The following is a 12,791-nucleotide window of genomic DNA, read 5'->3' as shown; positions in this document are numbered from 1 at the left end:
GGTACATAAGGTCAATGTTAACTAATTTATACATAAAAAGCAAAGTTTGTCTGTATATTTGCAAAATAAATAAGATTATAAATTTTCAAAATCTATTTTGAATGGATGTTTGTTACTCGTTAAAGAGTAACAAACATCCATTCAAAATATCCGCAACTACTCAACCGATTTGGCTGAAAGTTGAACTGGAAATAGATTTTACTCTGGATTAACACATAGGCTACTTTTCATCCCAGAAAATCCATGGTTCCCAAAGGATTAGTGAAAAACTAAATTTCACGAGGACGAAGTCGCGGGCGTCCGCTAGTTGGGAAATAAGAAAAGCAAAATTTATATGAATAATTTAGTTTATTATTTATTTAAAATAATGTTTACAGCTTGTAGGTGTTTTATATAATTTAAAAAGACGAGCTACAAATTGAAACATTACTTCAGTTAGGCGTTTAGCGTGGCCTTTCTGGACGTCAGCGATATCATCTTTGAAGGGTTCAATTTAATGTCTAGAATTAAGAGCTATTTTTTTTTTATTCTTTACAAGTTAGCCCTTGACTACAATCTCACCTGATGGTAAGTGATGATGCAATCTAAGATGGAAGCGGGCTAGCTTGTTAGGAGGAGGATGAAAATCCACACCCCTTTTCGGTTTCTACACGACATCGTACCCGAACGCTAAATCGCTTGGCGGTACGTCTTTGCCGGTAGGGTGGTGACTAGCCACGGCCGAAGCCTCCCACCAGCCGAAAGCTAAACGTGAAATTAAATATGAGGTACATTAAAAAATACGCAGCTATATACAAATTAAAACAGACGAAAGTAATGAAGTAATCTTAGAGCAACGCCTCATTATTACGCTGCATTCCGTTGCGACCAGTCGTTTTCGATATATTTTAGACTAGCCTTCACCCCACGGTTTTACCGGTTAGTTTCTGTTCCCATGAGAATACCGAATATTATAGAATGTATTGTAGAAAAGAATTTTCAAATTCTTTTACCACTTTAAGAAATAATTTATGGTTAATAATATTTACAAAATGAAAATTGTGTGAAATTTTAAGGCAAGGTATTCGCTGGCGTCCCATAATGGCTGACGCCTAACGCCTTCTTAAATTGTTACATTAATTATTATTTAAAACAATAAAGTAGGTGTAGATACAAAGAAAAAAACAAAAATTTAAAGTCATTTTTAGCCTATTAAAAACATGCCACTTTAAAATGGGACTATAAAGCTTATACTATATTAAATAATATTCTACATATTTGTATACCATAATAGTTTCTTACTTTAAAATATTAAAGCTTAGCTGCCAACTTTAATTTACGATATTTATATAACTATGTAGATTATTTTTAATCCCAAAATAACACACTGTTTTTAAGCGGTTCGATTCCCAGCAATCAATGTAAGATTTTATATTTTCTACATTACTTACACAATTATATTACGTAGTATACCTATATGGGATTTAAATGTTATATTACTCCTGCGACAATGATATGGATGCTACTCAGTTCCCCTTAACCTAAGGCATAAATGTTAACCCTGATGTGCCTGTACTGCTGCCTAGTGGCATGCATATGAACTCTGACTGGGGTAACTACACCGGATGACATAAAATTAAGAAATCCTGCACTAATTTGCACAGTTACACATTTTCAAAAGTAAGCACTGTAGGTATATTTGCATCTAAAGTGGACACTGTCTCTACACCCTGCTGAACTGAACTCTTTACAAATCGATTATATCACGTCTAGTTTTTGAGCTTGTCCTTGCCAATAAAACAATAAAACTACGAAATAACCCTTTTATCTTTATAGCTTTTTAAATATTATGTAAAAACTGTTTTTAAATTAGTAAGCTACTGCCATATTATAAGTCAGCACTGCGCTCGCGTTTATACTTAGTGGTAATATACCTCTGTCTACATAATACACAGAGATAAATACAAGACCATTTGTTCACAAATGTCACTGTCAGTATCGAAATGTAAACAATTTTAATGAAAACAAATATCAGCAAAACTAGACGTGATAGAGAAATTCTGCGTATTTATTTAGATTTAGCCCATCGATATGTATCAATTCCACATATACATTGTTTTGCTATTATTTTTGTGCCTAGTGAATTAAAAGTTATTATACAATTATGTGAGCCGTGATAGCCCAGTGGATATGACCTCTGCCTCCGATTCCGGAGGGTGTGGGTTCGAATCCGGTCCGGGGCATGCACCTCCAACTTTTCAGTTGTGTGCATTTTAAGAAAAATTTATATCACGTGTCTCAATCGGTGACGGAAAACATCGTGAGGAAACCTGCATACCAGAGAATTTCTTAATTCTCTGCGTGTGTGAAGTCTGCCAATCCGCATTGGGCCAGCGTGGTGGACTAATGGCCTAACCCCTCTCATTCTGAGAGGAGACTCGAGCTCAGCAGTGAGCCGTATATGGGTTGATAACGACGACGACGATACAATTATGTTACAATTTATACACTACAGAATAGCTTACAAAGAATGAATAAAAATGCCGATTAATAATGGAACGAACGCTATTGCCGCTTTGGTTCCAGAGTTGCATCTGTCGGTCTCGCACACGTTGCATCGACCCAGTGTTCCTGTAAAGTTGCTACCAATCACATTCCTGCATCTCGCGTCATCTGTCAGCCCATCTCCGAATGAGCATCCTCGATGAATTTGATCAGTGCCATTTACTGAAAAAAAAAGTTTAATTTATTACCACTTTATAAAAATAATTATGAAAATTACTAAATACGGCCTCCGTGGTGCAGTGGTATGCGCGGTGGATTTACAAGACGGAGGTCCTGGGTTCGATCCCCGGCTGGGCAGGTTGAGATTTTCTTAATTTGTCCAGGTCTGGCTGGTGGGAGGCTTCGGCCATGGCTAGTTACCACCCTACCGGCAAAGACATACCGCCAAGCGATTTAGCGTTCCGGTACGATGCCGTGTAGTAACCGAAAGGGGTGTGGATTTTCATCCTCCTCCTAATAAGGTAGCCCGCTTCCATCTTAGACTGCATAATCACTTACCATCAGGTGAGATTGTAAGTCAAGGGCTAACTTGTAAAGAATAAAAAAAAAATATAGTTTGACGTAACAAATGATCTATAAATTTGATTAGTTTATATACCAGCAAAATTTCTCTATAACTTGTTTGAATATCTAGATCTCGTTAGAAGTGGACCAAGTAACAACGAGTATCCAAGGCTGTTCTTAGGATCATACCAAATTTGGCTGGGCACGGAGAAAAGCACGAGCGGAGAAGGGGAGTGTTAATCGGTTTTGAAGGAATTCCTTAACCGTACATCTACCACAAGACCCGAGATCTACTCGGAGTTTTTATCCCATGATTTACGGATTCTCTCTCTCTTTTCTTAAGGATTCATATTTTTTAAAACTACCAAGGTAAAAAGAGGGTCACTTAAGTAGTCCCTTAAGTAATTTAGCTTATTTAGCCTTAATTAATAGACTGACTGTGACACGGTGTTTTGTTTAAAACATTACGTGATTAAGATGGTTCTTAAAATAGGTAAACGATGATAATCTGATTAGCCAATTGATATAGAATGTCTACGAGTGGTGGTGGTGTAAACAATTCAAATATTTAACTTGTCTTTGAATTAATATTTTTGTTGGACAAATGGCCTAACCTAACATAACTTAACCTCAATCTTAACCTGGTGGTTGTGAGTTCTGGTACAAGTCGTAACTAAAACTTTATGGCTTGCCACATTAAAACGTTGCGTCGTTACTGCGAGATTTCAATGAAGCTCTGTTGCAAAGACGGACAGTGTTTCATTTGCTTTAATCCATTGTCAAGACTCTTCGCAGGTGTGGCATACAATGCGTTCATTCGTTGCGACGAACAACGCAATGCACTAATGAGACATCTCTCTTAGGGCTAGCTTAAATTTAAAATGATTTGAAATATAATAAAATTCTAATTACCTTGAAAAGAAGTAACAACGCACACTACTGTTGCATTAGCCCTGAACTGCCGCGCTGATCTCCGGACTCTTGACTTTAAAAAAAAATCCATGTATGAGTTAAGTTAGTAATAAGTTGTTTGTGTGTTTGTCCGGGCTAATCTTTGGAACCGCTGAGATGACTTTCTCTGAGAGATAAAGGAGATTGAGCAACATATACTTTTTGCTGTTTTACGCTGTTTTCTTTCATATATAGCCGCACGTAAAACCGATTTCTGGCGTGGTGACGCGTCGCCATGCGCAATCGACTGTGCCATTCTCTCCCACTGTTCTTCGATGATTTTTTTTTTCATTTTTTATTATGCTGTTTTCTTTCTTTTTTTGTTTTTTTGTTAATGTTTGTTACCTCATAACTTCGTCAGTTATTAGCTAATTTTAAAAATGTTTTTTTTTTGTTAGAAAGAGTATATTTTCAGATTTGTCCCATTTCATTTTCATTAAAATCGGCTTAGTAATTTTGTATTAAAGTCAAAATAAATGAAATACGTTTTTGAAGTCGGTTCCATTGTTATGTAAAAAAAAGATTATTTATCCCCGGAAAACCCATATTTTCCATGGGATTTGTGAAAAATTTAATTTCACGCACACAAAATCGCGGACGTCCGTTAGTCTATCTTCTATAATATAAAAATGAATCGCAAAATGCGTTGGTAAGCGCATAACTCAACAACGCCTGGACCAATTTGGCCAATTCTTTTTTTTTAAATGTTCGTTCAAGTTCAAGGATGGTTTTTACGGCGAGAAAAATTCGAATAATTGCCGGAAAAACCATGAAAATAGCCCTTTTCTTTTTCCCATACAAATGTTTTCTAACTAAAACGTAGTCAATGTGAGCTTTATTGTTATTGTATAAAGTTCATATTAATAATAATTAGAAAACGGGGTAGGGGTAGGGTAGGGGTAGTTAAAAGTTTACATCGTGTTTTACGCGGACGAAGTCGCGGGCATTCGCTAGTAATAATAATAAAAATTAATACTCACCTGAGCTTCAACTACAATTGGATCGCTTTGCTGTTGCGTAGGAGGTTGGGTTACAACGTTATTGTCTTCATCTGTGTTGGTAGGTTCAGTTGTGATAGCAGTAGTCGTCTCTGCTGGGCCAGTGGTAGTAGTTTCTGCTGGGCCAGTGGTAGTAGTTTCTGCTGGGTTAGTGGTAGTAGTTTCTGCTGGGCCAGTAGTAGTAGTTTCTGCTGGGCCAGTGGTAGTAGTTTCTGCTGGGCCAGTGGTAGTAGTTTCTGCTGGGCTACTGGTAGTAGTTTCTGCTGGGCTTGTGGTCACAGGTGGTACGGTGCTGCTACCGCCGTTATCAGGGGCTTGACATGTTTTTGCTGAAGTTTCATAGTCACTTGCGCAGTCAGGGCATTGGTAGCATTCTAACGCTTGAGCTGTTGGTAAAAAATAGACAAAAGCAATGATATTAAATACTGTTAGATAACACATCTAGCGCATGAAAAATGAGGCGCTCAGAAGAGGAAAGGAGATCATTCACGCTCCATACATTTTTGGGCTCTTTTTGAAAGTCGTGCCGGCCAACAAAAAAATATGGAGTTCTCTCTCTCTCTCTTGTTAGAACTAGCTATTTAGAGCAATAGCTAATACGGCATAAAAGTTGTCAAAAAATCGATTTGACAAATCATCGAAACTGTATAACTTGACTCAGAGCAACAACGTTTATGCCATAGTAATTATCGCTGCAAATGGCAAGTTATATATAATAAAATTTATTTTGTTGGTCAGCACTTACGAAACTCAATAAAATGTATAGAAGTGACGAGTCATCAAACCTCCGTAACTTGGCTCAGACCAATCCTACAACATTTGTGCCATACTATTTCTCTAAATGAGCAGTTCTAACGATACGTACCAGTTTTTATTCTTAGCGGGCACTTTTGAAAATCAACAAAATGTATGGAAATAACGAATCGTCGAACCTGTATAACTTGGTCCAGAGCCCTTCTATAACTTTTATACTTTATTATGCTATTACTCCAAATGGCAAATTCTAACAATTTGTGCCATTTTTCTTTGTTGGCCGGCACTTTCAAAAAGGGCTCACAATGTATGATCTCCTTTATACACAACTCAATGTTAGTTGTGGTCAATAAAGAACGTTATTTAAACAAATACCTAAAGATCGTCTACAATATCAAGATGTGTGTTCAGGCATTGTAAAAACTATGTATACTGGAATATAAGACAAAATTGTGCAAGTGTGCGCTCAGTGTTGTAGCCTATTATTCGGATCACTTTTTGCGGTGATTTTGTAGTGACGTAACCGATCTATAGTATAAAATTATCATTGGATAAAACATACTAATTTGTAAACCACACAATCTTATTAAACCAAATACGTAAGAGGTCCATTTTAAGACTTTTAATAAAAAATTTAAAAAAAAAATTCTCTCTTGTAAAATGTTAATTTATAGATAGCAATATCGTTTACCGTACGTCTGTAGGTACTATAATATATAATATACATATATTTATTTCGTAAAACGTACGTAATGTCAATACAAGTGTTTTTGTTACCAGTACAAATACAATTACGCAATGAATTTCAATGTAATCATAATCAAATATCAAATATATATATAAAAAGTGTGATGGACTTGCCAATGCACAACTATAAGCAATGTTTTAAAAAACATTTACTTAGTCGAGGTTACTACACTATTGATGAGTTCCTTAACGATAAAGGTGCTTGAAGGCCATTGGATCAGCTTCCACCTTCACACAGGAAATAAAACTATAAGAAATTGTAATTGTTATCAATTGTAAATTATGATTCTGTATGACTTTTTCAAAAGAGCAACTGTTGAGTTTCTTGCCGGTATCTTCTCAGCAGAACCTGCCTTCCGAACCGGTGCTAGAAACTTTACAAATAGTCAACTGACGTGTCAAAAGTACTTGTAAGCTGAGGCTGCTTGAAATAAATGAATTTTGAATTTTGAAAGTATGTGTGTATGTTTGTTACTCGTCTACGCCGTAGCTATTGTAGAGATCTGGCCGAAGTTTGAATTGGAACTAGATTTTACGCTGGTTTAATACTACATATATGCTACTTTTATCCTGGAAAAATCGATTGTCCTCGCGGGATTTGTGAAAACTGATTTTCACGCGCATAAAGTCGAGGGCGTAGTTTAGTTTTAAAATATATACCCAAGGCATAAAAATTCGTGCATTAATATCGTAGAGTTTGACAGGCTCCGTGGCGAAGTGGTATGCGCGGTGGATTTGCAAGAGGTCCTGGGTTCGATCTTCGGCTGAGCCAATTAAGATTTTCTTAATTGGTACAGGTCTAGCTGGTTTCGGCAGTGGCTAGTTACCACCCTACCGACAAAGACGTACCGCCATGCGATTTAGCGTTCCGGTACGATGACGTGTTGAAATCGATAAGGAGTGTGGATTTTCATTCACCTCATAATAAATTAGCCCGCTTCCATCTTGGACCGCATCATCACTTACCATCATACCAACTGTGCCAACACTATGATGCATTAACTAAAGCCGATTAGATCATAAACTTTTAGGATTAAAAGACATTTCTTTCCCGTGGTTCTTTCAGAAACGGCTTTAATTAATACGTCTTTGGCTTGGCACCGCCTTCAAACTGATCAAAAGGTAGCCCTTACAATGATATATGATGAACAAAGTCGTTTCAATTTTATTTTGTTAAAAATAAATTGTTGAGTGCTGCCGTATTTAAGAATAAGATCAAAGAATTATTGCTCAAGAAATGTTATTATTCTATTAAAGATTATTTATTTGACATTTTTTAATAAACTTTGACACAATTGATTGACACTTTAGAGAATAAGACATTTGAAATTATATAAATAAATATAGTGCGTATATAATATTGTAAAAAACGAATTTAATTTTGTATTTATTTTGACTAGTGATTTTTAGATAGTGTTTTAAGAAATTTGCATGCCAGTACATGGCGAATTGTATAATGTACCTACATGTACCTTCAACATTTATTGTATACCAGCTAATGTAACTGTACAATTGCAAATAAATAAATTGAATTGAATTGTTGTCACACGTTAAAGTACTATATTTATGTATTTGTCAGTTTGTTGTGATAATAATAAACGAAAATCAACGATATAATTTCGGGCCACGATGTTCATTAGGTACGTATGACGATAATAAATTAATTTCAACACTTTGTTCAACATTGACGGTAAGCGTAATTCCCTGAACAAGATACCAGCCTCAACATTTTAATCAATAGTGCCAATGAGAGCTTGTAATCTGATAAAAGGACAAACTGCCGATAATGTACTGGAAATTACCACGCAATTTCGTATAAACACTCGTCGTCCATATTCGGCTCACTGCTGAGCTCGAGTCTCTTCTCAGAATGAGAGGGTTTAGGCCAATAGTCCACCACGCTGGCCCAATGCGGATTGGCAGACTTCACACACGCAGAGAATTAAGATAATTCTCTGGTATGCAGGTTTCCTCACGATGTTTTCCTTCACCGTTTGAGACACGTGATATTTAATTTCTTAAAATGCACACAACTGTAAAGTTGGAGGTGCATGCCCCGGACCGGATTCGAACCCACACTCTCTAGAATCGGAGGCAGAGGTCATATCCACTGGGTTATCACGGCTCTCACATAAAAACACTACATGTTGCAAAACTTCGCAAAAGGTTGAAATAAAAATCTATAAAGTCATTATATTATTGAGGTTGTTGTCAGTCTTAAAGCCACTCAGCGGGCGATGGAGCGAGCTATGCTTGGAGTTTCTCTGCGTGATCGAATCAGAAATTACGAGATCCGCAGACGAACTAAAGTCACTGACATAGCTCAGCGAGTCGCGAAGCTGAAGTGGCAATGGGCAGGCCACATAGTTCAAATAGGAATAAGGAAGCTAAAACTGTATGAATTTTCATCTAATTACGATAAAAAAAATTTAATAGATTTTGAAATTTAATAATCTTATTTATTTTGCAAATATCCAGACAATCTTTGCTTTTTTTGTATAAATAAGTTAACATTGACCTTATTTACCCGAATGTATCATAAAAATCAATATATTCAAACCTAGTCATCATCCCCATTGCTATTTAAAGATTAATAGTCGACCAATTAAAAAAAAATGTAATTGGAATTCGCAAATTGCATAGGTACTGATTCCGTTGTTAATAAAATAGATAAAGTTGTCAGTAAGATAACTCAATCTGTTATAACTTGAAAGCTGACTAGAAATTTGGTATGGTTAATCAGTGGCGTGCATAAGGTTGTCGATCAGGGTATGCTATGCACTAGTAATAAAATTAAGCAAAGTAGAAAAATCTGTATTTAATAACCACTAAGAAGACAACTCTTAGGGTATGCAGTACTTTAATGTATGAAGTGCACGCCACTGATATTTATTACTTAAGTCTATAAAGTGGTAAAAAGTATACAATATTATACTTTTTATGGGCGGACAAACAAAATTACAAATTGGTCCGTGGATATAGTGAAGAAGAAGAAATATTTTAATGCACACAATATAAAATTAACAAAGAATAAATTCAAACTAATAAAAATTTGCATGCACTTCACACACTGTCATTCATAATTCTATGGATGCGTATATTATGAATGACAGTGTGTGAAGTGCATGCAAATTTTTATTAGTTTGAATTTATTCTTTGTTAATTTTATATTGTGTGCATTAAAATATTTCTTCTTCTTCACTATATCCACGGACCAATTTGTAATTTTGTTTGTCCGCCCATAAAAAGTATAATATTGTATACTTTTTACCACTTTATAGACTTAAGTAATAAATATCAGTGGCGTGCACTTCACACACTTCACATTTTAACATCTATTTAAAAAAGAAATATTCTTTACCCCGAAAACATTAATTGTAGTAATACAGTTATTTTTTTTCGGTAAAGAATATAGCCCCAGAGTTATGGGAAATACTCCCTAGTAGGCAGATCTATACAAATATTATAAAGCTGAACGTTTGTTTGAACGCGCTAATCTCAAGAACTACAAGTCCGATTTGAAAAATTCTTTCACTGTTAAATAACCCATTTATCGAGGAAGGCTATAGGCTATATATTATCTCCGTATTCTTACGGGAACGGGAACCACGCGGGTGAAACCACGCGGCGTCAGCTAGTATTATAATACATTTTGAAGATAAATTTGGAATGTGCACACTTTAATATAATTATTGCATTCAAAGCTTCTTCCACAAATCAAATAAAACATTATTTACAAAATTAGTGTTAAAATATCCATTGATAATTTAATCTGCAATGTTTAACAAAAATCAGATTTTGAAAATCCTAATTACAACAGCTACATCATTGATAAAACTGATTCAAGAAAGAAAAATTTGGTCACTAATTTTTGGAAAACTGTTCAAATTAGTTTTAGATAATTAGGTGGTAATTTCGAGAAAGAGACTGGTCGAATCCAACTCGGCTGGGCTGCATTCGGGAAACTTTGCGACATCTTTTCGTCCGAAATTCCTCAGTGCCTGAAGACAAAAGTCTTCGAACAGTGCGTATTGCCAGTGATGACCTATGGTTCCGACTTGGTCGCTAACTCATAAGAAGGCTCAGAGTCACAAAGCGGGCGATGGAACGAGCTATGTTAGGAGTATCTCTGCGTTATTGAATCGGAAGTGAGGAGATCCGCAGACGAACCAAAGTCACCGACATAGCTCAACGAGTTGCGAAGCTGAAGTGGCAATGGGCGGGGCACATAGTTCGAAGAGCCGATGGACGTTGGGGTCCCAAAGTGCTGGAATGGCGACCCCGCACTAGTAAGCGCAGTATTGGCCGACCCCACCAGGTGGACTGACGACATTAAGCGAGTCGCAGGGTGGATGCAGGTGGCTCAGTATCGTGATGTTTGGAAGTCCCTACAAAAGGCCTATGTCCGGCAGTGGACGTCCATCGGCTGATATGATGATGATGATGAATTAGGTGGTATATTTACTATTTGCGTATTATCCGTTAATTACAGGACACCCTGTATAAATATATAACTAATATAATATAATACTTATTGACTCATGTATTCAAATAGTCTTTCCTAAAGGATATTAAACATTACAAGTAAGATCATAAAATTGATAGGATATTTTACAATCTACTTTATATATTAAACCGTGATAGCCCAGTGGATATGACCTCTGCCTCCGATTCCGGAGGGTGTGGGTTCGAATCCGGTCCGGGGCATGCACCTCCAACTTTTCAGTTGTGTGCATTTTAAGAAATTAAATATCACGTGTCTCAAACGGTGAAGGAAAACATCGTGAGGAAACCTGCACACCAGAAAATTTCTTAATTCTCTGCGTGTGTGAAGTCTGCCAATCCGCATTGGGCCAGCGTGGTGGACTATTGGCCTAAAACCCTCTCATTCTGAGAGGAGACTCGAGCTCAGCAGTGAGCCGTATATGGGTTGATAACGACGATAACGACGACTTTATATATTATATCGAGAAGTATACCACTTGTTATAATTAGCGTTAAGTCAATAGCTTCATATAGTACGTTGGCGATACAATAACTGGATTCCTTAAACCACTTCAAATAGGTACAATGTTATCGAACTTATTAATATAGTTAAGTATTGTTTTCTATGAACAGTGATAAAAGATAAGTGTAGTTACATGAATCATCTGTTTCATCAAATAATAAAAAAAAAAAATCGGCTCACTGTTGAGCACGAGTCTCCTCTCAAAATGAGATCTGAAAATGAGAGGGGTTAGTCCTTAGTCCACCACGCTGGCGCAATGCGATTTAGCGCAGATTTCACATTAAAAAAAAATTATGCCGCACATCACAATATCTCCAGTACACCATGACATCCAGGACGATACCCTGCGATGTGTGGCATAACCCAGAAAATGGCCCCAGCTCAGCATAATGCTACGTGACCATTTGAATTTGGACACGTAGCGCTGATTTAGGGATAGTTAATAAAGGGACCTAGTTCCAAAATGCTTTAGTAGAAAGTTCACAAAAATCAGCTTAAATTATTGAAGAATGATGATTGAAACAAGTAGGTATGTATATCTTAGGTAACCTTTGCGTATTTTTACTTTTAGTAAGTAGTAACCTTCTTTCATCATCATCATCATCATCACCATCATCATCATCTGCGTAGTGAAGTGATTCTCGGATAATTATGAAAAAATATATTTTGAAAAGAAAGTTCGACCGACATAACACACAATAATATAAAACCAGTTGATTTTTTTTCAAGTATTAATTTTTCGAAAAAATATATTTAAATCGAAAAGGTTTGGCGCATTGAAGTAATAATGAAAATCCTTTACATTTTAATTCATTGAAAATTTTCATTTTTGATTTAAGAGTCATGAAAATCATTGAATTTGCATATGTTTTTTCATGGAATGATTTACATTTTAAAACATATAAATACTACAGAACGACATATGATATCGTAGAAAATAATTTAAACAATTGATTATTTACCTTGAATTACTGCAGACAGCATACACAGCAGGGGTAGAAAGAAAAGCCTTAGCGAAACCATTTTCGCGTGTTGTTTGCTGCGTTTTTGAAACACTATCATCAAATACAACTAATAATGAGGCCGTACCTTGTGATAACAGTACTAATATACCTTTATTTAACTATACAGCGTGTTCAAATAAATTCAATTAACATATATAAGACGATCACCTCTTGAAGTTACTGCTTGAAGATTGGTTCTAGTTTTAAAATTTTTCATGGTTCTTTGGCGACCTCCAAGCCTGATTGATTTAATCGCAAAAACGGTGCTCTCAGTGCCAATAT

At 36.1% G+C, this 12,791-nt stretch overlaps 1 protein-coding gene across 1 annotated transcript; it reads right to left on the bottom strand.

Annotated features, from left to right (window-relative positions):
• Positions 1–434: 434 nt before the first annotated feature.
• On the bottom strand, positions 435–12,588 carry LOC112045006 (integumentary mucin C.1-like). The gene is made up of 4 exons (XM_024081039.2): positions 12,468–12,588; positions 4,980–5,383; positions 3,961–4,033; positions 435–2,706 (listed from the first exon to the last, which is right to left on the bottom strand). The coding sequence occupies exons 1-4, from the start codon at positions 12,565–12,567 to the stop codon at positions 2,501–2,503; spliced, it is 783 nt and encodes a 260-aa protein (XP_023936807.2). The 5' UTR covers positions 12,568–12,588; the 3' UTR covers positions 435–2,500.
• Positions 12,589–12,791: the final 203 nt, after the last annotated feature.

The sequence above is a fragment of the Bicyclus anynana genome, chromosome 19 (genome assembly GCF_947172395.1).
Source record: "Bicyclus anynana chromosome 19, ilBicAnyn1.1, whole genome shotgun sequence".
Classification (NCBI taxonomy): Eukaryota; Metazoa; Arthropoda; class Insecta; order Lepidoptera; family Nymphalidae; genus Bicyclus; species Bicyclus anynana.
The sequence above is the reverse complement of the archived record's forward strand: the minus strand, read 5'-3'. Positions and strand labels throughout refer to the sequence as shown.